This window comes from Argopecten irradians, chromosome 8 (assembly GCF_041381155.1).
Source record: "Argopecten irradians isolate NY chromosome 8, Ai_NY, whole genome shotgun sequence".
NCBI lineage: Eukaryota > Metazoa > Mollusca > Bivalvia > Pectinida > Pectinidae > Argopecten > Argopecten irradians.
The window spans coordinates 3,262,869-3,290,431 of NC_091141.1; the positions used below are offsets into that span (position 1 = coordinate 3,262,869).

The following is a 27,563-nucleotide window of genomic DNA, read 5'->3' on the forward strand; positions in this document are numbered from 1 at the left end:
TGAAAATTTAAGCAGTTTAATTTTAAACAAGAAAATTTTCTCAGATGTGTAGACCCTTAAATTCTACTGGGCCTTTAAAAGTATCAATACTGACATCAATAATAGCAGTAATGTAAGATAATAACATAATACATCAATAACGACAATAGTTTTAATATCAATCAGCGTATTTGAGTCCAGCTGTTAACACGGAACTTTTATTCTTGGGGCAAATACTGTTGACACCGGTCTCGATGAACCGGAAATGAGGATTCAGCGGGAAATGTAAACAGACGAAGATGCGAAGAAGATTTAGGAGACGCACTGTAAACATGATTTTGTGATGCTCTGATTCAATCTAACCTTGATAATAATGTCTTATATTAAATTCCATATTTACTTGCGTAATATTGTAAAGATATATGGGTATTTAATCTATTCTATTTACGGCTCTGGGGGAATTTTCTGAAATATCTTAGGATCGGAGTCCCTTGAGCTCTCATAACAAACATTTTGTACGTTGTTTTTTTTATCCTTTTTACGGTATTCAGTATTCACACATAGTGATGCAGTGAGTGTTGTTCATCTGAATTCCGTCTATTGTGGCTTTAGTCACGGTTGAACGCAGACATAACGGGGTACATTTTGCAAGTTGTTTTTGTTTACAGAACTGTGTATCAAAATGAGGAATAGTTGAGATAATCTGACATTAAAAATATTTTACAATATCCATGAAGGACCCAAACTTACCTATAGATATATACACTTGTTCTTTCCCGGGGCACTCTCTGTGTAATTACCTATGCCAATTTAATGCACTCCATCAGAAATATCTGGTACATGTTTCCGACTCCATCAACAAAAGTAACTGCAAAATGTATTCACATTTGCAAAACTCTAGCTCCGTTTCTGGAACCAGCATTAATATAAGATAAAACATATGTTTTCTCAACCTATTTGGACAGACTTCTGTCAATATTTTGCTTGGAAATTGCTTATCTACCCAAGGTTCTGATATACCAAATTCGACCCAATAAGCGCTCATGTTCTTCTCCCCTCTTTTGGGGCCTCGATTTCAATTGCCCAAGAATAAATAAAGACCAAAGCTAGACGAAACTGTATAATCTGCAATAATTTCGCCTTAATAGCACTTTTTTCATTTTTTTCAATATTTTAAACGCTCTGGGTGCTTATTGGGTCAAATATGATAGTCCTGTTGTATATTATAGGTAAGGTCATTCCAATTTACATGAAAATTGAAGCATATATAATTTTAAAAGTCTTAAGATCAGAGACCAAATAACTTGTTCAATGATGCATGTTTACATTTGGAAAAATATAACTTTGTAGATACAATTTGTATTTGAGATTCATTTTTTGAATGTTTCAACTTGTTCTAACTCGTATCAGACAAAGTAAATTAATCACAGTACCAGTCTACCTCCTAATTTGCTTTTACTTCATGATCATCAAAAACAAATGCATTTACCATGGGTATTGTTAATTATACACCATATTTGACTGAAAGAACATTGTATATGACCTACCACAGTTACTGATTATTTGTTTAAAATTGTAGAAATAGCTCCAAGATTGTATAATGATGTGACCAAAGACTTCCTCAAGAACACAATGAGTAGTCAAGGCAGCAACTACAGTCACCAAAGCCAGGGCAGTAACTATGGCAACCGAGGAAGCCAGGGAAGGGGAGGAGGCAGGGGAAACTGGCGAGGAGGGAACTGGCGTGGCAGATGGAGGGGGAGAGGACGTGGTGGCAAATATTTCAGTCACCATGGCAACAGAGGTGGAAGAGGTGCAAGTAAGCTAATGTGGCACATCTTGACACGATTGGCATGTAGGCAATTTAGGAAAATCATAATCTACTAAAATTAGGTTATGTGGTGATTTAATTTCAATTTTTTTTATTAACAACATACTGTAAATGATTTACTCACGTTTTTAATGTTTAATAGGCCTAACTGTCCCCCAAGTCACAAAGTTTGCAATCGAAATGGCCGCCATTTTGGATAATTGTAATGGTCGACCCGGATCGGTACAACTTCATGAATTCATTAAAAATCATGTTTAAAAAAAAATAGGAAGGGATTTTTTTCCGTAACTTTGTGTACATTTTTGAAAATAAAAATACATTATGAAAAAACATTAATGGTAAATATAAATACATTTTAATCAATTAAATTTCAAAGAAATTTTCACTTTTTCTCTCTCTCAAATTAGATCTATTTTTTATTATTTCAACTGATACTGTAACCGGTTTGACACAGTTTTTTTTTAATTTAGTACTTCTGTTGTGATGAAAATTAAGTAAATATTTCCATTCAATTAAGTCCAGTATTTTTTTTTATATATATATTTCAATAAAAGATATATAAAATATAAAGGTATTAGGATTTAAATACATGTTTAATTGGCATTGTTTCCCCTTCTTTTAATCAATATAAAAGATATAGAAAATTGTCCACGTGAAGAACACCCAGGTAGAGCGACACGCGACCCGCAAATTTCAATTGGCGAATCCAATTTTTGACCCAGAGCTAGCCCTGAAACATATCATTAGTCAGACGGCAGTGTAGCATCTTTAAGATAGTATTTGTCATTTTTAGATAATCAGAGTAGAGTTGGTCTGATGGATGATCCACAAACCAGCCGACGCCCTCCTCCTATGGTTCAGACTCGGATAGAGGTCCAGTCTCCCTACTGTGGCTGGAGGATATACTTCCCTGAGGAAGGTAAGTCCGTCATAGAGGTCCAGTCTCCATACTGTGGCTGGAGGATGTACTTCCCTGAGGAAGGTAAGTCAGTCATAGAGGTCCAATCTCCCTACTATGGCTGGAGGATGTACTTCCCTGAGGGAGGTAAGTCAGTCATAGAGGTCCAGTCTCCATATTGTGGCTGGAGGATGTACTTCCCTGAGGAAGGTAAGTCAGACATAGAGGTCCTGTCTAGATCTCCATACTGTGGCTGGAGGATGTACTTCCCTGAGGAAGGTAAGTCTGTAAAATTCATAGTTTTTTGCTCAATAACTTTAGTATTTATTTCAACTAAATTTAGTATATTGCTTTATATTAAGGATATCTTGGATGGCTTTGATACTGGTCAAAATCCGTCAATATTTGCGAAAGTTACTGGACTTTAAAATTGTCAAAACAGATAAAACCATGGTTTCTTCTCAGTAACATAAATATTTATTGTTTGATTTCAACAAAATTTGATTTATTGCTTGATATCAATGAGATCTAGAATGGGTTTGATACCGGTAAAATCCCTCAATATTTGCAAGAGTAACTGGTCTTTAAAATTATGAAAGCAGACAATTTCTTGGTTACTGCTTAATAACTTTTGTATTTATTATGCGATTTCGACCAAATTATGTATATTGCTTTATAACAATAAGATCTCAGATGGATTTGATACTGGTCAAAATCTGTGAATGTTTGCAAGAGTTACGGTACTTAAATAACTTCACTTAATTATTAACAATATATTCAACTGTAAATAACTATTTTTTGTGGCGACGTCATTTTTTGCCTTTATGGGCTATTAAAGTAAATTTTGAAACCAAAGAAAATGCTCATTACTTCAAAATTGAATTATATTAACTTGTTATAAACTACAGGCCCTATTCTGTCTTTGGATATTACAGAATTACCTCCCTTGCGAGTAGGTATCCATTGAGATGTCATTGTTTTGTGAGCAAAATTTGCATTGTTTTCTCTAAAAGGTATGATGCTCACAAACATATGAAGTCGCAACCAACACCTTCCTATGGACATGTTTCATCTGCAGTGGTTACCATATACTAAAAGTTCCTCATCTTTTCTCAGTTTTGTTTGGATTTCAAATGTCTTTCAAATGGCCCTGTTTTAGAATATCAGTTATTTTTCATGTTTTTTTTTTTAACTTTTTAAATTTTGAACATATAGCAGGCATTTTATCCTCAGCATTACATGATTAATAAACATCATTCAATTTCCAGTGTATTCCGAGCATTCCCCAACTGTCAGGAGGATCCAGGTGTTTGAGAAATATTTAATTAGTTGGTCCAGCTCCTATAAGTGGGTAAGAAAGTAAAAATTCATTCACTTCTGATTGTTTGAACAATATTTAAAGATAAATTGTGTTAAGTGATCATGATATCAAATTCACTATGCAATGTATATTATACCAATCTTAAATAGAAAATAGATTTTTGATTTTTTTTTACACTGCAAAAAACCTTGTCCTTTTTCACTTACTTAGAACCTTAATTGTGATTTGAAAAAAAAAATCATCATTTAAAAAAACACCTGGTACTTTTTTTTTTAAGACTTAATTGATAAACCAAAGAATTGCTCTTGTGTAATGGTTTATGTCTGACAGCTGTAGACAGCTAAGTCATTTCAATTTTCCAATTTGAATACCAGATAAAATTTCAACTGAATGTATTATATTTTTCATTACATATATATTATGATAGTCTTGTATTCTGATTTCAGAATGATGTTGAAGAAAAGGGAAGTTTTACTGCAGAATATAAGGAAATGATCTCTGATGATAGTAAGTTTGTTTGAGCTCAGAGCTCAGTCTCAAATTCAATAAATTGGCAAGAACTTAATTTTTCTATGTGAAAGTCCAATAAGTAGCTTCAATGGACTGTTTTGTTATTTTATTTTTGGGAATATTGTTTTGATAGTTACTGATGATTTTACATAACATTGGGACTGCGGTTAGCGAGCGGTTAAGATGTCCTGACATATTACCACAAACCCTCCACCTCTGGGTAGCGAGTTTGAATCCCATGTGGGGCAGTTGCCAGGTGCTGACCGCTGGTCAGTGATTTTTCCTTAAATGACTCTGGCTGTTAATAGGATGTTAAACTACAAACAAGCAAAACAGTCACCGGAAGTCCCCTAAAGTTCACCATGCACGGGTCATGGGAGGCAGAAACCTGCGCGTGGGACTTTTTTTTTTTCTTTGAAATCGGTGCTATTTTCCCCTTCCTTTTCCCTTTCTCTCTATTTTCTCTTACTTTGATATCTCTTCTATTGTTTGAGACCATCTGCATGTCTGTATCTTGATAATTAAGCTCACAACGACAGGTTTCCGGGCACACACTAAAATCCGGATTTCAGACCTCAATTTTTAGCCCACCATCATCAGATGGTGGGCTATTCAAATCGCCTTTCGTCCGTGGTCCGTCGTCCGTCCGTCCGTTAACAATTCGTCCGTCCGTCCGTTAACAATTCTTGTTACCGCTATTTCTCAGAAAGTACTGAAGGGATCTTTCTCAAATTTCATATGTAGGTTCCCCTAGGACCCTAATTGTGCATATTGCATTTTGGGACGGATCGGGCAACAAGATGGCCGACAGGTGGCCATCTTGGATTTTGATAGTTAAAGTTTGTTACCGCTATTTCTCAAAAAGTGCTGAAGGGATCTTTCTCAAATTTCATTTACAGGTTCTACTAGGACCCTAGTTGTGCATATTGCATTTTGGGACGGATCGGGCAACAAGATGGCCGACAGACGGCCATCTTGGATTTTGATAGTTAAAGTTTGTTACCGCTATTTCTCAAAAAGTACTGAAGAGATCTTTCTCAAATTTCATATGTAGGTTCCCCTAGGACCCTAGTTGTGCAAAGTGCATTTTGGGACGGATCGGGCAACAAGATGGCCGACAGGCGGCCATCTTGGATTTTGATAGTTAAAGTTTGTTACCACTATTTCTCAAAACGTGCTGAAGGTATCTTTCTCAAATTTCATATACAGGTTCTACTAGGACCCTAGTTGTGCATATTGCATTTTGGGACGGATCTGGCAACAAGATGGCCGACAGGCGGCCATCTTGGATTTTGATAGTTAAAGTTTGTTACCGCTATTTCTCAAAAAGTACTGAAGGGATCTTTCTCAAATTCCATGCATAGATTCCCCTTGTACCCTAGTTGTGCAGAGTACCTTTTAGGACTGATGCATAATGCCTTTCAGGACTGATTGGTAAACAAGATGGCCAACGGGCCGCCATCTTAGATTTCATTGTTGAAGTTTGTTACCACTTTTCTTAGAAAGTACTATAGCGATCTGTCTCAAATTTTATATGTAGTGTGTTTGAAAAAGTTTGAAAAGCAGGGAAAAGATCCCTCTTTCCATTGTCAGACATAGATCATTCTTTGGTGGGCGCCAAGATCCCTCTGGGATCTCTTGTTGACTTATTTGGGCATGTTCAAAGGTGATTTGTGACGTCACTAATGCAATGACCGAATCGATATTGACATGCTAGATAGGGATGAACATCTTCTTTTCAAAAAACTAGTATTTAGTTTGCAACGGTCTCAGTGGGGCTCCAGAAGGGTGCATGAAATGGGGCAAATGAATAATTACGCATAAATACGTTACGGCCGTCCAAAGGATATAGTAATATCCGGAATATGGAAAATCTTGTGGTTTTCGAGTCGAAATCATAATAAACCATTGTGTAGTCACATTTTATGAAATAAAAATAAGCTTCTAGCCAATTTTGAGTTTTTCTGTATATCCTTTCGACGGCCGGCAGGATTCGAACTTGACTCAATTTTGATAGTATGTTATTACAAATGCCATCTATGAAAGCAGTTTGCATCTAGATTTCGGTTTGATGCCATTTTCACGATGATAACAAACAGCACACACTACAAACAAGCAAAAACAGTCACTGGAAGTCCCCTAAAGGTCACTACGCACGGGTCATGGGAGGCAGAAACCTGTGCGTGGAACTTGTTTTTTGTTGATAATTAAGCTCACAACGACAGGTTTCCGGGCACACACTAAAATCCAGATTTCAGACCTCAATTTTTGACTTATTTGGGCATGTTCAAAGTTGATTTGTGACGTCACTAATGCAATGACCGAATCGATATTGACATGCTATATAGGGATGAACATCTTCTTTTCAAAAAACTAGTATTTAGTTTGCACAGTCTCAGTGGGGCTCCAGAAGGGTGCATGAAATGGGGCAAATGAATAATTACGCATAAATATGTTACGGCCGTCCAAAGGATATATGGGTGACATAAATGTACTGGAACTGAAAAGCATGTGTAAAATTATATATGACCTCTTGTGTATCAGATACTTATGGTAATATGCATGTGAAATGACATATATTTATGTAAATTCTCAATGATAAAGCTATAACTTCTACTTTTAGTAATTCAGGACAAACTACCAGACTTAGCGACCGACTTAAAGGACATGCCAGAAAATATTCTGTCCTGTCTCGGAATCGCTGCGCACCAGGTATTTTATACTGTAAAGTTATTCTGGACAAAAAGTCTGTCAAATCTTTTCAGTTAACCTTCCGTGATGACAAACTGAATTTTGTACATTATATTTGCCTTATTTACTCTCCGTCTTTCCCACATGATAAGTCTCTAGGGGTTCTCCAGTAAAACATTGGTCTCACTTCCTACACTTTAGGATCTGGCTATTCTGATAAAAGAATACCCCCATTTCAACACTTGTACAACAAGTTTTCTTTTGTTCAATGCATTAACCTTGAGTTGCTTATAACATAAACATTTATTTTGTATTGATTGTGAAACAGGTCATCACTGAACTTTTCACACCAGTTCTGGGGATCAACCCAGGTCGGCTGGGTGAAAAACTTAACGACTGAACCACCTTGCCACTTGAATTATTCTTTTTTAATAAAAACAAAAAAAAACAAAAAATAATCAAACTGCTGTCAATAACTTTAATTAAATCTTGCATTTTTTGATGGGTATTGCAAACCATCTTTCTTTCTCGGCTACAAATTTTCGCGATTTCCATTTCAGAATAAGTTTGTGAAGATTAACATTCCCAGATTAAAACATTTTATAAATTTACAAATTATAATTATGGATGTACATTTAGATATATTCAGTCATGGAGATAAACTTTCGCGAATTTACTTGGGTCACGGAATTCGCGAAAGTAAATCGCATGCAAAAAAAAAGTTGATTTATGGTACTGTATATGTTATTGTCAGACTGTGATGTCTCTGTTGACAGTTTATAACTAACCTGAGACGTAGAGAGGCAGCAGCCGACAGTACAGACCAGTCTGATGTAAACTACAGTGTCCCTATGATCCAGGCTAGAGTCGCAAACTTCGGCTCACCCATACCGCTGAAAAACCTCAAGGCCAATTATTATGGTAAGCAGAGTTATAAACTGTAATTAAATAATTATAATAAAGTGTAACCTAATTACCACTCCTCTCCCTACAAGAGCTCTCTCCCTTTTTGAGTTTCATTTTCCTAGATTTAAATGCAGACTGAAAGTATGAAAACTGTAGATTTCTTTATTTCATTTTGTTTGCATATTGAGTAACTTTGTGCAATGATTTTGTGAAAGGTTAGTTCAAACTTGGTCTATTTAAGCGTTCCCTTATTTATTTATTTCTCTCATTTTTTAATTGCCCTTTATGCTTATTGGGTCGAATGGGGCAGTATCCTTAGGTACTATTGACCAGTAGATTTGTCATGGTAACTGTTACTGTAAACAGTCGAATGTTGGTTGAATGGGGCAGTATCCTTAGGTACTATTGACCAGTAGATTTATCATGGTAACTGTTACTGTAAACAGTCCAATGTTGGTTGAATGGGGCAGTATCCTTAGGTACTATTGACCAGTAGATTTATCATGGTAACTGTAAACAGTCCAATGTTGGTTGAATGGGGCGTATCCTTAGGTACTATTGACCAGTAGATTTATCATGGTAACTGTTACTGTAAACAGTCCAATGTTGGTTGAATGGGGCAGTATCCTTAGGTACTATTGACCAGTAGATTTATCATGGTAACTGTTACTGTAAACAGTCCAATGTTGGTTGAATGGGGCAGTATCCTTAGGTACTATTGACCAGTAGATTTATCATGGTAACTGTTACTGTAAACAGTCCAATGTTGGTTGAATGGGGCAGTATCCTTAGGTACTATTGACCAGTAGATTTATCATGGTAACTGTTACTGTAAACAGTCCAATGTTGGTTGAATGGGGCAGTATCCCTTAGGTACTATTGACCAGTAGATTTATCATGGTAACTGTTACTGTAAACAGTCCAATGTTGGTTGAATGGGGCAGTATCCTTAGGTACTATTGACCAGTAGATTTATCATGGTAACTGTTACTGTAAACAGTCCAATGTTGGTTGAATGGGGCGGTATCCTTAGGTACTATTGACCAGTAGATTTATCATGGTAACTGTTACTGTAAACAGTCCAATGTTGGTTGAATGGGGCAGTATCCTTAGGTACTATTGACCAGTAGATTTATCATGGTAACTGTTACTGTAAACAGTCCAATGTTGGTTGAATGGGGCAGTATCCTTAGGTACTATTGACCAGTAGATTTATCATGGTAACTGTTACTGTAAACAGTCCAATGTTGGTTGAATGGGGCAGTATCCTTAGGTACTATTGACCAGTAGATTTATCATGGTAACTGTTACTGTAAACAGTCCAATGTTGGTTGAATGGGGCGGTATCCTTAGGTACTATTGACCAGTAGATTTATCATGGTAACTGTTACTGTAAACAGTCCAATGTTGGTTGAATGGGGCGGTATCCTTAGGTACTATTGACCAGTAGATTTATCATGGTAACTGTAAACAGTCCAATGTTGGTTGAATGGGGCAGTATCCTTAGGTACTATTGACCAGTAGATTTATCATGGTAACTGTTACTGTAAACAGTCCAATGTTGGTTGAATGGGGCAGTATCCTTAGGTACTTTTGACCAGTAGATTTATCATGGTAACTGTTACTGTAAACAGTCCAATGTTGGTTGAATGGGGCAGTATCCTTAGGTACTATTGACCAGTAGATTTATCATGGTAACTGTTACTGTAAACAGTCCAATGTTGGTTGAATGGGGCGGTATCCTTAGGTACTATTGACCAGTAGATTTATCATGGTAACTGTTACTGTAAACAGTCCAATGTTGGTTGAATGGGGCAGTATCCTTAGGTACTATTGACCAGTAGATTTATCATGGTAACTGTTACTGTAAACAGTCCAATGTTGGTTGAATGGGGCAGTATCCTTAGGTACTATTGACCAGTAGATTTATCATGGTAACTGTTACTGTAAACAGTCCAATGTTGGTTGAATGGGGCAGTATCCTTAGGTACTATTGACCAGTAGATTTATCATGGTAACTGTTACTGTAAACAGTCCAATGTTGGTTGAATGGGGCAGTATCCTTAGGTACTATTGACCAGTAGATTTATCATGGTAACTGTTACTGTAAACAGTCCAATGTTGGTTGAATGGGGCAGTATCCTTAGGTACTATTGACCAGTAGATTTATCATGGTAACTGTTACTGTAAACAGTCCAATGTTGGTTGAATGGGGCAGTATCCTTAGGTACTATTAACCAGTAGATTTATCATGGTAACTGTTACTGTAAACAGTCCAATGTTGGTTGAATGGGGCGGTATCCTTAGGTACTATTGACCAGTAGATTTATCATGGTAACTGTTACTGTAAACAGTCCAATGTTGGTTGAATGGGGCAGTATCCTTAGGTACTATTGACCAGTAGATTTATCATGGTAACTGTTACTGTAAACAGTCCAATGTTGGTTGAATGGGGCGGTATCCTTAGGTACTATTGACCAGTAGATTTATCATGGTAACTGTTACTGTAAACAGTCCAATGTTGGTTGAATGGGGCGGTATCCTTAGGTACTATTGACCAGTAGATTTATCATGGTAACTGTAAACAGTCCAATGTTGGTTGAATGGGGCAGTATCCTTAGGTACTATTGACCAGTAGATTTATCATGGTAACTGTTACTGTAAACAGTCCAATGTTGGTTGAATGGGGCAGTATCCTTAGGTACTTTTGACCAGTAGATTTATCATGGTAACTGTTACTGTAAACAGTCCAATGTTGGTTGAATGGGGCAGTATCCTTAGGTACTATTGACCAGTAGATTTATCATGGTAACTGTTACTGTAAACAGTCGAATGTTAGGGATAATGTCAAACTTCTTGTTTTCAAATTAGGAAATTTTGATTTTAAAATTTTGGAGATGCATGTGGCATAAATTTTCCGCCTATGACTCTTTAACTGGCTAAATTTTATTTTTTTCAATATTACAGGAAAGTTTGTTTCCATTAAGGGAACAGTTGTGAGGGTTGGAAATATCAAGCCACTATGTACCCGCCTGGCATTTGAATGTAACAGCTGTGGAACAGTTCAGGTGAGTATGCAGCAATCCAATACACGGTTTACAATGGTCCAGGTTTAGATTTGAATGGGATTAGATGTGTTCTTTTATATCATCTACCCCCACCCCAACACATAGCAGGGTTAGGAGTAACACATCACAGCTTGATTATAGGATTTTATGGAAAAATGAGAGGAAGTCAAGCAATATATACCAGTTATTATCTCCCCTGCATCAAAAAAAAAGTTTCAAGAGTGAAAGTTTGGGTTCTCTTTGACATTGACATTAACATTTGACTCCAATGTTTGACATTTAGATTTAATCGTAAAAAGCTCTCAGTCTGATATTCAGTGGACTTTGAGTACAGGTAGAGGACATCTTCAGGGCTTTAACACACCCATGTGCTGCAAAAGTAAAACAAATAGTCATTGTGTTTTGTAGAGTGTGGCTTTACCAGATGGAAAATATATTTTACCTACGAGGGTGAGTAACATTCAGAAAGTCTTGCTTTTTCACATTTTAAGCTGATGATTCTTTTTATCCAGAATATATCATTTTGTTGAGTTTGATTGATCAATATTTATCTAATGCATCTCAAATATATTTTATTAGAAGCGTCTTGTCATCCAAACAATATAATCATAGATACTTCCATAAATTAGTTTGTTTTTTAATATTTAGTGTATCCAAAGAAATGTAAAGGAGGCTACTTTCACTTAACCAACTGTGACCGTTGATTCTTACCCTATTCTGTTGGAATCTGTTCATGTATGAAATACTCATCATGGATAAACAACAGGATCACTGCTCTATGTAATAAATCTTCATCCAGTTCCTTATAGCATTGTCAGGTAATTGATAATTGGATTGATCTACCATTACAGTTAAACTGGGTCTTTGCTCATCCAAATCTTTGTGTATTCTTGCATGAATGAATGGCATGTATAATCTTGAAATAATCTGGTTTTGAAGAGTTACACCGTATAAATATTTTGTTATGTTATATCTGAGTAGCGATTCTTCTGACCAACAGTGTCCTGCCCATGAGTGTAGAAGTAAGACGTTTGTACCGAGACGGAGCTCTGACCTCACACAGACCATAGACTGGCAGACTATTAGGTACCGTTACCATAGTAACCATACAGTAAAACACACTTCCAAGGTGATACCGAAAATAATTATTAATATTGATATTAAGAATAAAGACCATCCCATTTACAGATTTGTACCATTTGTACGGAACAAATCAGCTGTATCTGAATTGGAATGTACCGTATCAGTCAAACCAAAGTAGCACAAATGGTTCGTTTCTTGAAATGTACCACTTCGATCCAATATGGTGTACATGTATTCAAGAATTTTTCAATTGTCATTGAAATTATTTCTTTGTTCAAAACAAGTTAGAAAATGTTCATATAACATATTGTAAAAGTTATATATTTCAATGCGTGCCAAAACTATTTAGATTTTGCTTTTATATCTGTGTTGTTAACATAGGAAATATACGAATGTTACCATATAGGAAAAATCAAAATGTATTGTATTAGATGGTGCCATATCAATTCAGTACAACTGGCACAAATCTAATAAAGAAACAACACAGTACATTTAGTGTAAATTATTACATGTATTTCAAGGTTAAATATTATCATAGTAAAAATGGTGAGTTTGGAAAGCATGTTTTTGCAACATTTGTAATCAAAGTATGAATGTTTGAAGTACAGTCAAATCTTTTTTTAGTTGATGGGACCACAGTAAAACTTCAAATTAATTAAGTATTTGGGTTAAGTTTGCCGTAATTATATAGTAAGAAGTAAAATCTCATATTCGAGTGACACAAACTAATAATGAACTTGTCATATTTTTTTTTATTTTTTTTTAAGAGTGCAAGAAATTATGGGAGATGGACAGAAGGAAACAGGACGTATACCCAGAACTATCGACTGTGAATTGACACAAGATCTAGGTAAGATATATGAATAAAATCATAGCATTTAATGATACAATATAAGATTAAAGTGAATAGTCAGGCAAAGAAAAAAATCAATCTAAATGTGTTTATTGGCCTTCCAAAAGTCCTTACATATCAAAACGACAATCAAGCTCTGCTTATATGTTGTCCAGTTTTGACCATCGATATTATAGAAAAGCCCCATGTAAATTTAGCACAGTTCTAAAAATAAATTTGCCCGACTATTAACTTTAAACTGTTCCCTTTAATACTTTCATAATTTGTTCAAACCTTTCTAATTTTGATTTAGGAACAGATGCTTGAATTACAATTCATATTTTAAATATATTAAAATAATATACACTGGAACACCAAAAAACAAACCCCAAGAAATCAAAACATACTATATAGACCACTCTAACATTTGAATACCAATATTACCACTTTTTGTTTGATATTAAATTACTACAGCGATAACAATTCAATTAATGTGACAGCTGTGATTTTCCCTTCCTGAGGGAAAAGCTGTTGAGCTTTCTCTGGTTCTCTAATGTCCAGTCACAGAAAGACCCTCGAGAGCCTTCATCTAGTCCAAACAAGCATGACTAATATCTATGTATCAAGATTACAGGTTATTTCTTATAACTTTTTGTTTTTAATTTTATTATTTATTTTTTATAACATATATTTAATTACTGACAGTATTGTATAATCTTACGTTGTTAGTGGACAGTGCTGTACCTGGGGATATAGTGACCGTGTCCGGAATTGTCAAAGTTAACAGTGTAGATGAGGGTAGGTATATCACATCTATAACCTCTTAACTCAGTTTAGTGTTCTATAAATATTCGATTTATCCTAGTATTACTGTCATTTTGAATTTAGGTACATATTATTGTATTTTTCCATAAAACGACCCCGTTGGTGCTAACTGAAATGTTTTAGGAAAAGTGAAAGTCCTCATGTATTGAGAATTAAGATATGAAGGAGTGAGCATAGCAACGCTTTGTAAAGCGAGACAGACAGGAATGAGTTTACCGTCCAAAAAGTTTGGTCCAAATAGGTTTTTTTTCCTGTAGGCTATAATGTGTTATTTTTCTAGTAGACACCTAAAGCCCTGGAATGATGATGATAAGTCAGCAGGACTAATTGTAATATATAAGATCTTTATCATGTTTTTATCAGGTCGTGGGAGAAACAAAGATAAGTGTATGTTTCTGTTGTACCTACAAGCCAACTCTATCCACAACACTAAAGGCAATAAGTCTGGGGACACTTCAGGCCTAGCCATCGACTTCTCTATCAAGGAACTGTACGCCATCGAGGAGATACAGAGTGAGCCTAACACATTCAGGCTCCTGGTAGGGTAGGTGGTCGTTTGTCCATACATGTTAACAGGATTCCCATCCATGTACATCTACACAAAGTCTAGGCAGCATGTATTCTCTCATAATGCAAATCATGATTATCATTAGAGTAATGGAAGTCTGCATGGAAAAATGTAAAATACACCCTTGTAATAAAAGAAATCTTTTATCCTACCTTTTTCTTGTTACAGGTCCCTGTGCCCTTCAATATACGGACATGAGGTAAGCTAAAACTAGTACTTAAAAACAATTACTTCAGGGAAGACAATTGAAAATGTAAAACTTGGTGGGACAACCCTTTAGTATATTGAGGTTCAAGTTGTATAGGTTATAAACCAGTAAATTCAAAAAGGTATTTTTATCACATGCTGGAACCCAACTTTCTTGTATGTGTAAGTTATTTTCCTCGCGATTCAAGTTAGTAAATTATTTAATTCCACTTATATTGATAGGAATTGTGTAAATCTGAAAACTTTAATCTTCGCCAACTTGTATTGCAATTGCAAAATTAAGTAGCCACAAAAGAAAGTTGCTTTACAGTATTTACTTGTCATAATTACCTGTTTCTTACTTAAAATTAGATGATTGAAAATCACTTGTTTACATGCTTGTACTTTAAAGCTGGTGAAGGCTGGACTCATCCTGGGCCTTTTTGGAGGAACACAGAAATACACCAATGATAAGGTGAGGACCTGACTTAGGACTTCAAAGATCCTAATTATTTCATACATTGTTTTGATATTTCTGTATATTCCATATAGTGTTATCTATGTGTGTGTTGTCCTGACTTATCACATCCCAATATAGTTACACTGTCTTCATGACATGGCCGAAGGGTTAAGATGACTCGATATATTACCACAAGCCCTCCACCTATGAGTAGCGAGTTTGAATGGGGAAGTTGCCAGTTACTAATCATTTGTTGGTGGTTTTTTCTCTAAATACTTCGGCTTTCCCCATCGTCTAAATCTAGCACTTTCTTAAATGACCCTGGCTGTTAAATCCATGTTTAAGTAATCAAACCAAACATCTTAATGAATTTCTACATTAATTTTGTTATGGTGTTTCAGTCTAAATAAACTGGTATTTTTCGTTATGCTTGATCTAGAACCGTATCCCAGTGCGAGGAGACCCACATTTCTTGGTAGTAGGCGACCCAGGCTTGGGAAAGAGTCAGGTATGTATTGTACACAATATATATTTATATGATGGCTGTGTACCTCCGTAGAAATAATTATTTTATAAAAGTATTAAAATTGAATTTTTTTACTGGTTTTTGAAGTGGAGATAAAATAATGTTGAAGACTTTTGATTATTGTAAATGTGCTTATTTTGACACAAATGTGATAAAACTGTAACTATATGTAAATATATAATTAAGTTTATAATTTAGCCCATTAACATGTAAGCCTAAAAGTAATCTTAAACAGGTTAATTTAGTGCAATGATGGATTTGTGCGATCACCATATTGGTGAAATACCACTAGCACCATCATAGTTTAACAAAGCATTTCGGATAAAACAAAATACAATATATCAATGTTTTCTTTGTTCAGATGTTGCAATCAACCTCCAATATAGCTCCAAGGAGTGTGTACGTGTGTGGTAATACTACCACTACTTCAGGTTTAACGGTAAGTCCACCTCCAATATAGCTCCAAGGAGTGTGTACATGTGTGGTAATACCACCACTACTTCAGGTTTAACGGTAAGTCCACCTCCAACATAGCTCCAAGGAGTGTGTACATGTGTGGTAATACGACCACTACTTCAGGTTTAACGGTAAGTCCACCTCCAATATAGCTCCAAGGAGTGTGTACGTGTGTGGTAATACTACCACTACTTCAGGTTTAACGGTAAGTCCACCTCCAACATAGCTCCAAGGAGTGTGTACGTGTGTGGTAATACGACCACTACTTCAGGTTTAACGGTAAGTCCACCTCCAATATAGCTCCAAGGAGTGTGTACGTGTGTGGTGATACGACCACTACTTCAGGTTTAACGGTAAGTCCACCTCCAATATAGCTCCAAGGAGTGTGTACATGTGTGGTAATACGACCACTACTTCAGGTTTAACGGTAAGTCCACCTCCAATATAGCTCCAAGGAGTGTGTACGTGTGTGGTAATACGACCACTACTTCAGGTTTAACGGTAAGTCCACCTCCAATATAGCTCCAAGGAGTGTGTACGTGTGTGGTAATACGACCACTACTTCAAGTTTAACGGTAAGTCCACCTCCAATATAGCTCCAAGGAGTGTGTACATGTGTGGTAATACCACCACTACTTCAGGTTTAACGGTAAGTCCACCTCCAACATAGCTCCAAGGAGTGTGTACATGTGTGGTAATACGACCACTTCTTCAGGTTTAACGGTAAGTCCACCTCCAATATAGCTCCAAGGAGTGTGTACATGTGTGGTAATACGACCACTACTTCAGGTTTAACGGTAAGTCCACCTCCAATATAGCTCCAAGGAGTGTGTACGTGTGTGGTAATACGACCATCTACTTCAAGTTTAACGGTAAGTCCACCTCCAATATAGCTCCAAGGAGTGTGTACATGTGTGGTAATACGACCACTACTTCAGTTTTAACGGTAAGTCCACCTCCAATATAGCTCCAAGGAGTGTGTACATGTGTGGTAATACGACCACTACTTCAGGTTTAACGGTAAGTCCACCTCCAATATAGCTCCAAGGAGTGTGTACATGTGTGGTAATACGACCACTACTTCAGGTTTAACGGTAAGTCCACCTCCAATATAGCTCCAAGGAGTGTGTACGTGTGTGGTAATACTACCACTGCTTCAGGTTTAACGGTAAGTCCACCTCCAATATAGCTCCAATGAGTGTGTACGTGTGTGGTAATACGACCACTACTTCAGGTTTAACGGTAAGTCCACCTCCAACATAGCTCCAAGGAGTGTGTACGTGTGTGGTAATACGACCACTACTTCAGGTTTAACGGTAAGTCTACCTCCAATATAGCTCCAATGAGTGTGTACGTGTGTGGTAATACGACCACTACTTCAGGTTTAACGATAAGTCCACCTCCAATATAGCTCCAAGGAGTGTGTACATGTGTGGTAATACCACCACTACTTCAGGTTTAACGGTAAGTCCACCTCCAATATAGCTCCAAGGAGTGTGTACATGTGTGGTAATACCACCACTACTTCAGGTTTAACGGTAAGTTACAGAATGTTTGCTGCAGTTAGTCTATCTTATTGCTATCCAGCTGTTCCCATGAATCTCGCATGTTGAGGGTGAATTGAAGTGTTGGGCATTGTTACCTATCTACATTAGTTTTGTATCCATTTTCTGCTGTAAAAAAATATATTTACTTGGTATCTCTGTAATAATTGTTTGCAAACAGCCATTTTGAATCTCAGTTTGGTTTGAATTCTATTGATACAACGGTCAGACCATTGCATTCGTTATTCAAGACATGGCTTTATTTCAGTCTTTTTAATGTGTCTGGACAATATTTGTCTTTCAATATTTACATATACCTAAGATATATTTCTTAAATAAGACTACATGTTGTATGTTTGTAGGTGACATTATCGAGGGACGGTGGGTCTGGAGATTTCGCCCTGGAAGCAGGTGCCCTGGTCCTGGCAGATCAAGGATGCTGCTGTATTGATGAGTTTGATAAAATGGGAAACCAACACCAGGCATTACTAGAAGCTATGGTAGGTTAACTGTACACCTGGTAACTATAGAAGTTATGGTAGGTTAACTGTACACCTGGTAACTATAGAAGTTATGGTAGGTTAACTGTACACCTGGTAACTATAGAAGTTATGGTAGGTTAACTGTACACCAGGTAACTATAGAAGCTATGGTAGGTTAACTGTACATCTGGTAACTATAGAAGTTATGGTAGGTTAACTGTACACCTGGTAACTATAGAAGTTATGGTAGGTTAACTGTACACATGGTAACTATAGAAGTTATGGTAGGTTAACTGTACACCTGGTAACTATAGAAGTTATGGTAGGTTAACTGTACACCTGGTAACTATAGAAGTTATGATAGGTTAACTGTACACCTGGTAACTATAGAAGTTATGGTAGGTTAACTGTACACCTGGTAACTATAGAAGTTATGGTAGGTTAACTGTACACCTGATAACTATAGAAGTTATGGTAGGTTAACTGTACACCAGGCATTACTAAAGGCTATGGTAGGTTAACTGTACACCTGGTAACTATAGAAGTTATGGTAGGTTAACTGTACACCTGGTAACTATAGAAGTTATGGTAGGTTAACTGTACACCTGGTAACTATAGAAGTTATGGTAGGTTAACTGTACACCTGGTAACTATAGAAGTTATGGTAGGTTAACTGTACACCTGGTAACTATAGAAGTTATGGTAGGTTAACTGTACACCTGGTAACTATAGAAGTTATGGTAGGTTAACTGTACACCTGATAACTATATAAGTTATGGTAGGTTAACTGTACACCTGGTAACTATAGAAGTTATGGTAGGTTAACTGTACACCTGGTAACTATAGAAGTTATGGTAGGTTAACTGTACACCTGGTAACTATAGAAGTTATGGTAGGTTAACTGTACACCCGATAACTATAGAAGTTATGGTAGGTTAACTGTACACCTGATAACTATAGAAGTTATGGTAGGTTAACTGTACACCAGGCATTACTAAAGGCTATGGTAGGTTAACTGTACACCTGATAACTATAGAAGTTATGGTAGGATAACTGTACACCAGGCATTACTAAAGGCTATGGTAGGTTAACTGTACACCAGGCATTACTAAAGGCTATGGTAGGTTAACTGTACACCTGGTAACTATAGAAGTTATGGTAGGTTAACTGTACACCTGGTAACTACAGAAGTTATGGTAGGTTAACTGTACACCTGGTAACTATAGAAGTTATGGTAGGTTAACTGTACATCTGGTAACTATAGAAGTTATGGTAGGTTAACTGTACATCAGGTAACTATAGAAGTTATGGTAGGTTAACTGTACATCTGGTAACTATAGAAGTTATGGTAGGTTAACTGTACATCTGGTAACTATAGAAGTTATGGTAGGTTAACTGTACATCTGGTAACTATAGAAGTTATGGTAGGTTAACTGTACACCTGGTAACTACAGAAGTTATGGTAGGTTAACTGTACACCTGATAACTATAGAAGTTATGGTAGGTTAACTGTACACCTGGTAACTATAGAAGTTATGGTAGGTTAACTATACACCTGGTAACTATAGAAGTTATGGTAGGTTAACTGTACACCTGGTAACTATAGAAGTTATGGTAGGTTAACTGTACACCTGGTAACTATAGAAGTTATGGTAGGTTAACTGTACACCTGGTAACTATAGAAGTTATGGTAGGTTAACTGTACACCTGGTAACTATAGAAGTTATGGTAGGTTAACTGTACATCTGGTAACTATAGAAGTTATGGTAGGTTAACTGTACACCTGGTAACTATAGAAGTTATGGTAGGTTAACTGTACACCTGGTAACTATAGAAGTTATGGTAGGTTAACTGTACATCTGGTAACTATAGAAGTTATGGTAGGTTAACTGTACATCTGGTAAGTATAGAAGTTATGGTAGGTTAACTGTACATCTGGTAACTATAGAAGTTATGGTAGGTTAACTGTACACCTGGTAACTATAGAAGTTATGGTAGGTTAACTGTACACCTGGTAACTATAGAAGTTATGGTAGGTTAACTGTACATCTGGTAACTATAGAAGTTATGGTAGGTTAACTGTACACCTGGTAACTATAGAAGTTATGGTAGGTTAATTGTACACCTGGTAACTATAGAAGTTATGGTAGGTTAACTGTACATCTGGTAACTATAGAAGTTATGGTAGGTTAACTGTACACCTGGTAACTATAGAAGTTATGGTAGGTTAACTGTACACCTGGTAACTATAGAAGTTATGGTAGGTTAGCTGTACACCTGGTAACTATAGAAGCTATGGTAGGTTAACTGTACACCAGGCATTACTAAAGGCTATGGTAGGTTAACTGTACACCTGGTAACTATAGAAGTTATGGTAGGTTAACTGTACACCTGGTAACTATAGAAGTTATGGTAGGTTAACTGTACACCTGGTAACTATAGAAGTTATGGTAGGTTAACTGTACATCTGGTAACTACAGATCACTCACATATAATGTACTTGTTATTATATAGCAGTACACAACATAGTTTTGCTTGCCAGTATAAATAATGAATATTTGATTTACTAATTAAGTGTAACATTAAATAACAATAAGCGTACAAATTTAATATTCACTAGTGACCTGCATGGACAAAGTTACTGGATATAAGGTTGATGATGTGATAAATAATTTCATTAGGATAACATCTTTAAAGCTCTTTACAAGCCTGACAGTTGATAAATAAATTTTGACTATACTATAATGTTTAATGTGCAGGAACAACAAAGTATCAGCGTAGCTAAGGCAGGGATTGTCTGTAGGTAGGTAGAGCCTTCAGGAGTTTTTGTGTTGTCATGACAATATATACTGTAAAACGTGCCCGTTTTGGGGTAATCAAATTTAGAGCAGCATCAATTGTGAACGTTCACAGAAGTTGTTAAGAATAGCTGATGTCAGGATGTTGATGTAAGATTTAAGGAAAAGTATATGCAATTGCATATTATAGCCTTTAGAAGTTGTGCCAACATTTGTCACTAGATCTGTTCCCTGGTAATCATAACATTCTATTGTATGAAAACTTGTTAAATCTTGGCTGGGTGAGGACCAATTGTAATTTGACAATGCTAACATTTCATTGGTTGATTTAGTTTGCCTGCACGGACGTCTATTATAGCCGCTGCAAATCCAGTCGGAGGTCACTACAATAAATCTAAAACTGTCTCTGAAAACCTCAAGTAAGTTTTCTATTCTCAATTTAGAATCATTATAGTAACACCTCAAAAAAGAGTGTGAACAAGAATGTTTAAATTAATGCAAGTGTAAGTGTTTGTTTTCAGAAGGCTTCAATTATATTGTATTTATAAAAAAAAAAAAAAAAAAAAATGGACAATTAAAAAAAAACAAAAAAAATATTGGATGTGTGGCTATGAAAAACTCTACAGTTGTAGCATATCTGGAGAGACATGGAGGGATAAGGTCTGGCCTCCTTTGTGTCCTTGCTATCCGTATTCTTCTGCTCAAGAAATGAAGTTGACTATTTTGTGTGACTAGATGTTGATGTCTAAGATTCAATCATATTTTTTTTGTAAAAATAAGTACCTTTTGTGATAATGTTTAGATTTAAATATTGAAGTTTCCTTTGTGTGTTTAAGGATGGGGAGTGCCCTGTTGTCCAGGTTTGATCTTGTTTTTATCCTCCTTGACAAGCCAGATGAGGTAAGTTTATAAAGAGTTACCTTACCATGTAGGATTGGTAGGGGGCTGTCCTGACTGAATTAGGTAGTAACCAACATTCTACCTCTAGCCTCTCTATATCTACATATCTGTTCCCTATTCCTTTGAGGTAGTTATCAGTTGGTGTTTTGTGCTTTGATTTTCCTGACCTCCAAAACCTTTCCAATGGAAGAATTATTTATTTATTAATTAACAGCAACTACTGCAAACTTGTTATCAAAGTGAAACGTCAGTCAAGGGGCTGATATGCTGGGTCAAAAAAGGGATGATTTGCCAGAAATAATTCGGGTTGCTGATGAAGTCCACAGTTTGATTTGCTTTGTTTCGATTTTCTTTTTGTTAAATGTTAACCATGTTAATTTCAGAAAAATGGATTTTGGATGTGTTTGTTTTGCATTTGACAGGAAATGGACAGTATGTTATCTGAACACGTCATGGCCCTTCATGCTGGCAAAAATAGGTAAAGTAGCATATCTAAATAATAAAGATTTTTAAAGGCTTTTGAAGGATGCTTTTACATTGGATTTGTGGTCCTGCTTCTCCAGTCTTACTTTTATATGGTGGTTGTGTACAGTTAGCATTTTAGTAGACATTGTTGTAGATAAAGTCAAGCTGACATTTTATTTCTCTCTTCCAGAATTTTTTGTATTTATAAGTTACCACATACACCGTGTAAATTTATTCCAATCCGCCTTTTTTCAGATCCATCATGAAAGCAACAGCTAGAAGATCAGGGGTAAATATTTGTTCTTGTGAATCTGTTGTAAGCAAATGTGATGAGTCTACATAACTGGGTTTCTCATCCTCCTCTTGGTCAACTTGTCAATGGTTGTGGCAATGGTCCATGTAGTTCACACCTGATCAATCACTTCTTCAGTTGTACTCGCATACTACTCCGCCTGACAGTGGGCTACACCCGTCATTGTTCACATTTATAATACATTCAAACTTTTCTATGCGACCATTTCTGTCTAAAGATCACCTGCTTTATACATTTGTGAGACCACTTTCTGAATCCTTAATGACTACACACAATTTTACCTGTATATAAAGATCACATGGCTGTGTATATACAATTGTATACAGATTTGACTGTACATTAAATGTTTTATGATAAGCTGATGTACTTGATTATTCTTCACAATTAATCTAAAGTACAATGTTGGCCTGTACAGTGAAGTAGATTCCACATGTAGCATCCAGGATTGTTTAGGAGTACCATATATGCAAAGAGTTAGTAAATTACATAAAAATAAATATTGGAGGAAATTGAACCGTAGGAAGTGTCTGTAAAATTAGGTTAGGTAAAGATATCTTTTAGGATAGCCAAGAGTGAAACAAGAGTTAAAGGTTTTTGTTGAAATAAATATCATTTTGATACTCACACATATCAATTAGGAGACATTCACAAGTTTACAAAAGTTTGAATAAATAAACAGATTGAAAAATGTTTTAAAGCATGCCAAGGTTTTTGCAAAAAGTGTTTTCTTAATTGTTCGTTTGTTTTTATGTATGAATTATCTTTTAATACACACATTAATTAGGACACATTCATATTAAATCTGGGAAATACAATTTAAAGGACAATCATGGAAGATGTGATGCTCATATGTGATGTTCAACTTGTTCCAAGGGAGACGACTCTATTTTATTGATGGAGACTGATAAACCGTTGAGTGACAGACTAAAAGTCCCTCGGGGTGAGGCCTTTGATCCCATTCCAGCCCAGCTACTCAGAAAGGTTAGATACACTAATATGTCTACATATACAGTATAACTTGTCTAAACCGAACCCTGTATAAACCGGAAACTTGTCTATACCGATTAATTTGTTTGGTCCTGGCAAATTTCTTAATAAACTATAGTACCCAAAACCTGCATAATCCGGAACCTGTCTACTCTGAAAACCGGAACTGTCTAGGTAATGTTACTATACCTTTCTTTGTAAAATTAACTTGGGCGAACCGGCAACAATGCTTTCACAACATTGGACTGATCATGAGGCGCCTAAGGGGATTTACCTGTACTGGTATACTAAGGGCTAGATAGTGACAACTTTTCATTCGACGGTTTTGTTGCATGTACATTGTATTTGTGAATACTTTTCACGGTCAATTCTAACAATAGAACAAACACATAACTTCTGAAAGTTCATTTGAATGTAGCACACCAAGAGAAATGGATCGTACATGTACACCTCAGAAACCAAGAAAATGTAGGATGGAATTTTGTGTTCTACCATGTACATATGTGAGAATAAATGTTTGTGCTGTAATAAAAAAATTCTTCTGATGATTTCCATGTGAACATATTGTGATAAGGTTCTATCCTCTATAAACCGGACACCTGTATAAACCGAACATATCGACTGGTCCCGTTCACATCTGGTTTAGACAAGTTATACTGTAGATACATCAATACGGTTTATCTGAATTTAAAACAATTAGGTTTTTATTATGTTCAGTAAAGACAGAGATAGGATTTACTCACAGACAGGGACATGTATAGTTCAGCAATACTTGGTATACTTGTTCTTACATTATAACAGAAAACATCCCTATTGTGTCATAGATGTTTGATAATTGTCAGGAGTCATAGTGCTTTACCACTTAACCACTATCTCTCAGTATCTGGTGACCTGAATATGGTCACCTCCATTACAATAATTAGCCAGTTGTTTAAGTGATACAAACTATTAAACCAAGCCTATGTCTGTTTGTGTTTGTAGTATGTTGGGTATGCCAGGAAGTATGTTCACCCCAAGATAGGGAAGGAAGCAGCTACTGTTCTACAGGTGAGATTATAAACGGACATCTTAGTATAACAAACAATTGATTTTCAATATAAATTGTTAAAACAACTTAATAATGTTTTTGGTCTGTTAAATATTCTCTGCATATGTTTTAATATGGTGACTAGCTTTTATCTAAAGACACCATGATTTAACTGTTAGACCATCGTTGTTGTTTAAGTGGCTTAAGATACCCTACCTAAGTTAAATTCATGTACTGCAATGCCATGGTAATCGTTTGTCTGTGACGGAAAATTCCCCACTTATGCAGTAATACTTTTATTTTTTGTTTTAAACAGCTAGCTGTGACCTGCCTTTATTACAAAAGGGTTCTATTCTATTGTAGGAATTCTACCTGGAACTCCGTAAACAACACCAAACACAAGACAGTACACCCATCACAACACGACAACTTGAATCGCTGATAAGGCTGACTGAGGCCCGAGCACGTCTGGAACTGCGGGAGGAAGCGACGAAGGAGGATGCTAACGACGTGATTGAGATCATGAAGTACAGTATGGTGGATACATACTCAGATCAGTACGGAGGATTGGACTTCCGTCGCTCACAACACGGCTCCGGCATGAGTGGACGCTCACAGGTACTGTACATGTCCAACTATATCTTAATGATCAAAATTTAATACAGTAAAACTTTATATAATGAACCTCAGGGCAACAACGAAATTACTTTGTTATAAGTATTATTAGTTACATATATATTGTTAACATATAATAAACAGCAATAATGATAAGGGATAAAATTTACTACACTACCTCTATAACCAGGAATATTTTGTTTTGTTTAATACAAACATGTTTTACTGTACATAGATAGCCTTCAATTGAGTAATGTCTAGGAATGTTTGGCAGAGGAATAAGAGTTCTATTGGAGTTAAAAGTAAAGGTTTTAGTGAATTAAACATCTAAATGTCTGAAATATTCTGTGTGAAGAAGAACTTAAAGCACATTGTTGTTTCATCAGATAGCTGACATTCGAATAATATTTGAATTATTACAGGTTTTTTAATATCTATATCTAAAACAATATTGAATTACTTTTGTAATTAGCAGATATTCTAGCAATTTAACTTGGATTTGAATGATTTAAATCAAGTTATTGCAATGACTGTCAGAATCTTACATTTTTGGTGATCTTTTTTTTTTAGCCCAAGAAATTTGTAGCAGCATTGCAGAAAATTGCTGAGCAGACCTACAACTCGATTTTCACAGTACCACAACTGAGGCAGATTTCAAAGGTAGTCATAAAATACAACAGAATATTTTCAAATGGCAGTTACATTCTCTTTTGATTAAACATGAATGATATTACAAAACCATTGTAGTGAAGATAAATTCTTTTGTCATTATGTGTAAACTTGAGCACAAATATGATCCCTTCTAAAGGAAACAGAAAGAGGAGGATGAAACTAGTTATACTTATCTTAATTTGGCTTTCATCTGAAAACACATAATTCATATAGATCTCTGCCATGTAAATTAAAATGTTATAATCCTTATTGCATGTGTTGATTTTCCTTTCTAGGATATTGGACTCAACATAATGGATTTTGAAGGATTTATAAGTTCATTAAACAACCAGGGATATTTGCTGAAGAAAGGATCTAAAGTATATCAGTTACAGACTGCAGATTATTGATGGAAGAAGGCTTCATTATGATGCAATCGACTTTCCATAGTTACAGATGAAAGAGGTTGAAATTGAACCAGACTGTAGGTGATTAACCTTATATGACGTGGTTTACAGTCCAGTATGGGTGGAGACTTCATCAGGATAGAAATGACTTGTTTGATGAATGTAATGAATATTGATGGGAACTTCATCAGGATAGAAATGACTTGTTTGATGAATGTAATGAATATTGATGGGAACTTCATCAGGATAGAAATGACTTGTTTGATGAATGTAATGAATATTGATGGGAACTTCATCAGGATAGAAATGACTTTTGTTTGATGAATTTTGTGAATATTGATGGGAACTTTGTCACAGTATTAGTGACTCACTGCAGCTCAGACACACGGAGGAAGATGAAGGATATTTCATTACAATTTCTGTTATTTCACCAAGATTCTCATGAATTTGGATGAAGCCTTCCTCAGAACATCAGTGATATCCCAGAAGTTTATATTCCTGATACACAGATCAGTTATGATGGAGACAGAAATTGACGGGCCATAGTTTACAGATAGAGACTGGTAATTTGCTGCATTGTTTTGTTTAAAATAGCATATAAAGAATAAAATAACTAATTTAATATTCAGATAACATATGACAAAGAGCTGATATGGGTTTTTTTTAGAAATACAACAATTTTGGTCTCCAACGATGGGGTGATGTTGGAATTATATTCTTTATGATATTGTTAAACTTGTGTATCGGTCCTTGTTGAATTTTTTTGTTATTGTTGAACTTGATGAATAAAAAATTTTTATTCAATCTTATTGTTTTTTATCGAGCAGGAAATTGATAAAGAATTCATTCCCGGAAGGATGTATGATGATCTTGGTATTTATCTGCATTATATTAGTCATCTAGAGGAATATGTCAAAGTGAGTGAATGCGAGATAGGAAAGTCAAGGTGGGGGAATGTGGGAGATAGGAAAGTCAAGGTGGGGGAATGGGAGATAGGAAAGTCAAGGTGAGTGAATGTGCAAGATGGGAAAGTCAAGGTGAGTGAATGTGCAAGATGGGAAAGTCAAGGTGAGTGAATGTACGAGATAGGAAAGTCAAGGTGAGTGAGTGTACGAGATATGAAAGTCAAGGTGAGTGAATGTACGAGATAGGAAAGTCAAGGTGAGTGAATGTACGAGATAGGAAAGTCAAGGTGAGTGAATGTACGAGATATGAAAGTCAAGGTGAGTGAATG

The 27,563-nt window shown here is 35.9% G+C and overlaps 1 protein-coding gene across 2 annotated transcripts; it reads left to right on the forward strand.

Annotated features, from left to right (window-relative positions):
- Positions 1 to 220: 220 nt before the first annotated feature.
- Positions 221 to 27,133, forward strand: LOC138329106 (DNA helicase MCM8-like). Of its 2 annotated transcripts, XM_069275853.1 has the most exons (28): positions 221 to 305; positions 1,559 to 1,798; positions 2,604 to 2,729; positions 3,977 to 4,059; positions 4,476 to 4,536; positions 7,163 to 7,251; positions 8,007 to 8,151; positions 11,104 to 11,204; positions 11,613 to 11,654; positions 12,205 to 12,290; positions 13,055 to 13,137; positions 13,849 to 13,917; positions 14,308 to 14,488; positions 14,681 to 14,711; positions 15,111 to 15,173; positions 15,598 to 15,666; positions 16,046 to 16,123; positions 18,047 to 18,184; positions 20,926 to 20,969; positions 21,297 to 21,383; positions 21,801 to 21,864; positions 22,287 to 22,342; positions 22,585 to 22,618; positions 23,516 to 23,623; positions 24,611 to 24,676; positions 25,020 to 25,274; positions 25,842 to 25,931; positions 26,219 to 27,133. In XM_069275853.1, exons 2-28 carry the CDS (start codon positions 1,612 to 1,614, stop codon positions 26,330 to 26,332), a joined length of 2,550 nt encoding a protein of 849 aa, XP_069131954.1. In that variant the 5' UTR covers positions 221 to 305; positions 1,559 to 1,611; the 3' UTR covers positions 26,333 to 27,133. The 2 variants fall into 2 exon arrangements, with proteins under 2 accessions (XP_069131954.1, XP_069131955.1); XM_069275854.1 differs by lacking the exons at positions 221 to 305; positions 1,559 to 1,798; positions 2,604 to 2,729 and adding an exon at positions 2,956 to 2,987.
- The last annotated feature ends 430 nt before the right edge of the window (positions 27,134 to 27,563 follow it).

Excerpts from the sequence above, each read along its gene's own strand:
- LOC138329106 (XM_069275853.1), top strand. The coding sequence starts at position 1,612 with ATGAGTAGTCAAGGCAGCAACTACAGTCACCAAAGCCAGGGCAGTAAC. Across the intron at positions 11,205-11,612 it reads ACAGCTGTGGAACAGTTCAG|AGTGTGGCTTTACCAGATGG; the intron begins GTGAGTATGCAG and ends TGTGTTTTGTAG. Across the intron at positions 20,970-21,296 it reads AAGGCAGGGATTGTCTGTAG|TTTGCCTGCACGGACGTCTA; the intron begins GTAGGTAGAGCC and ends TGGTTGATTTAG.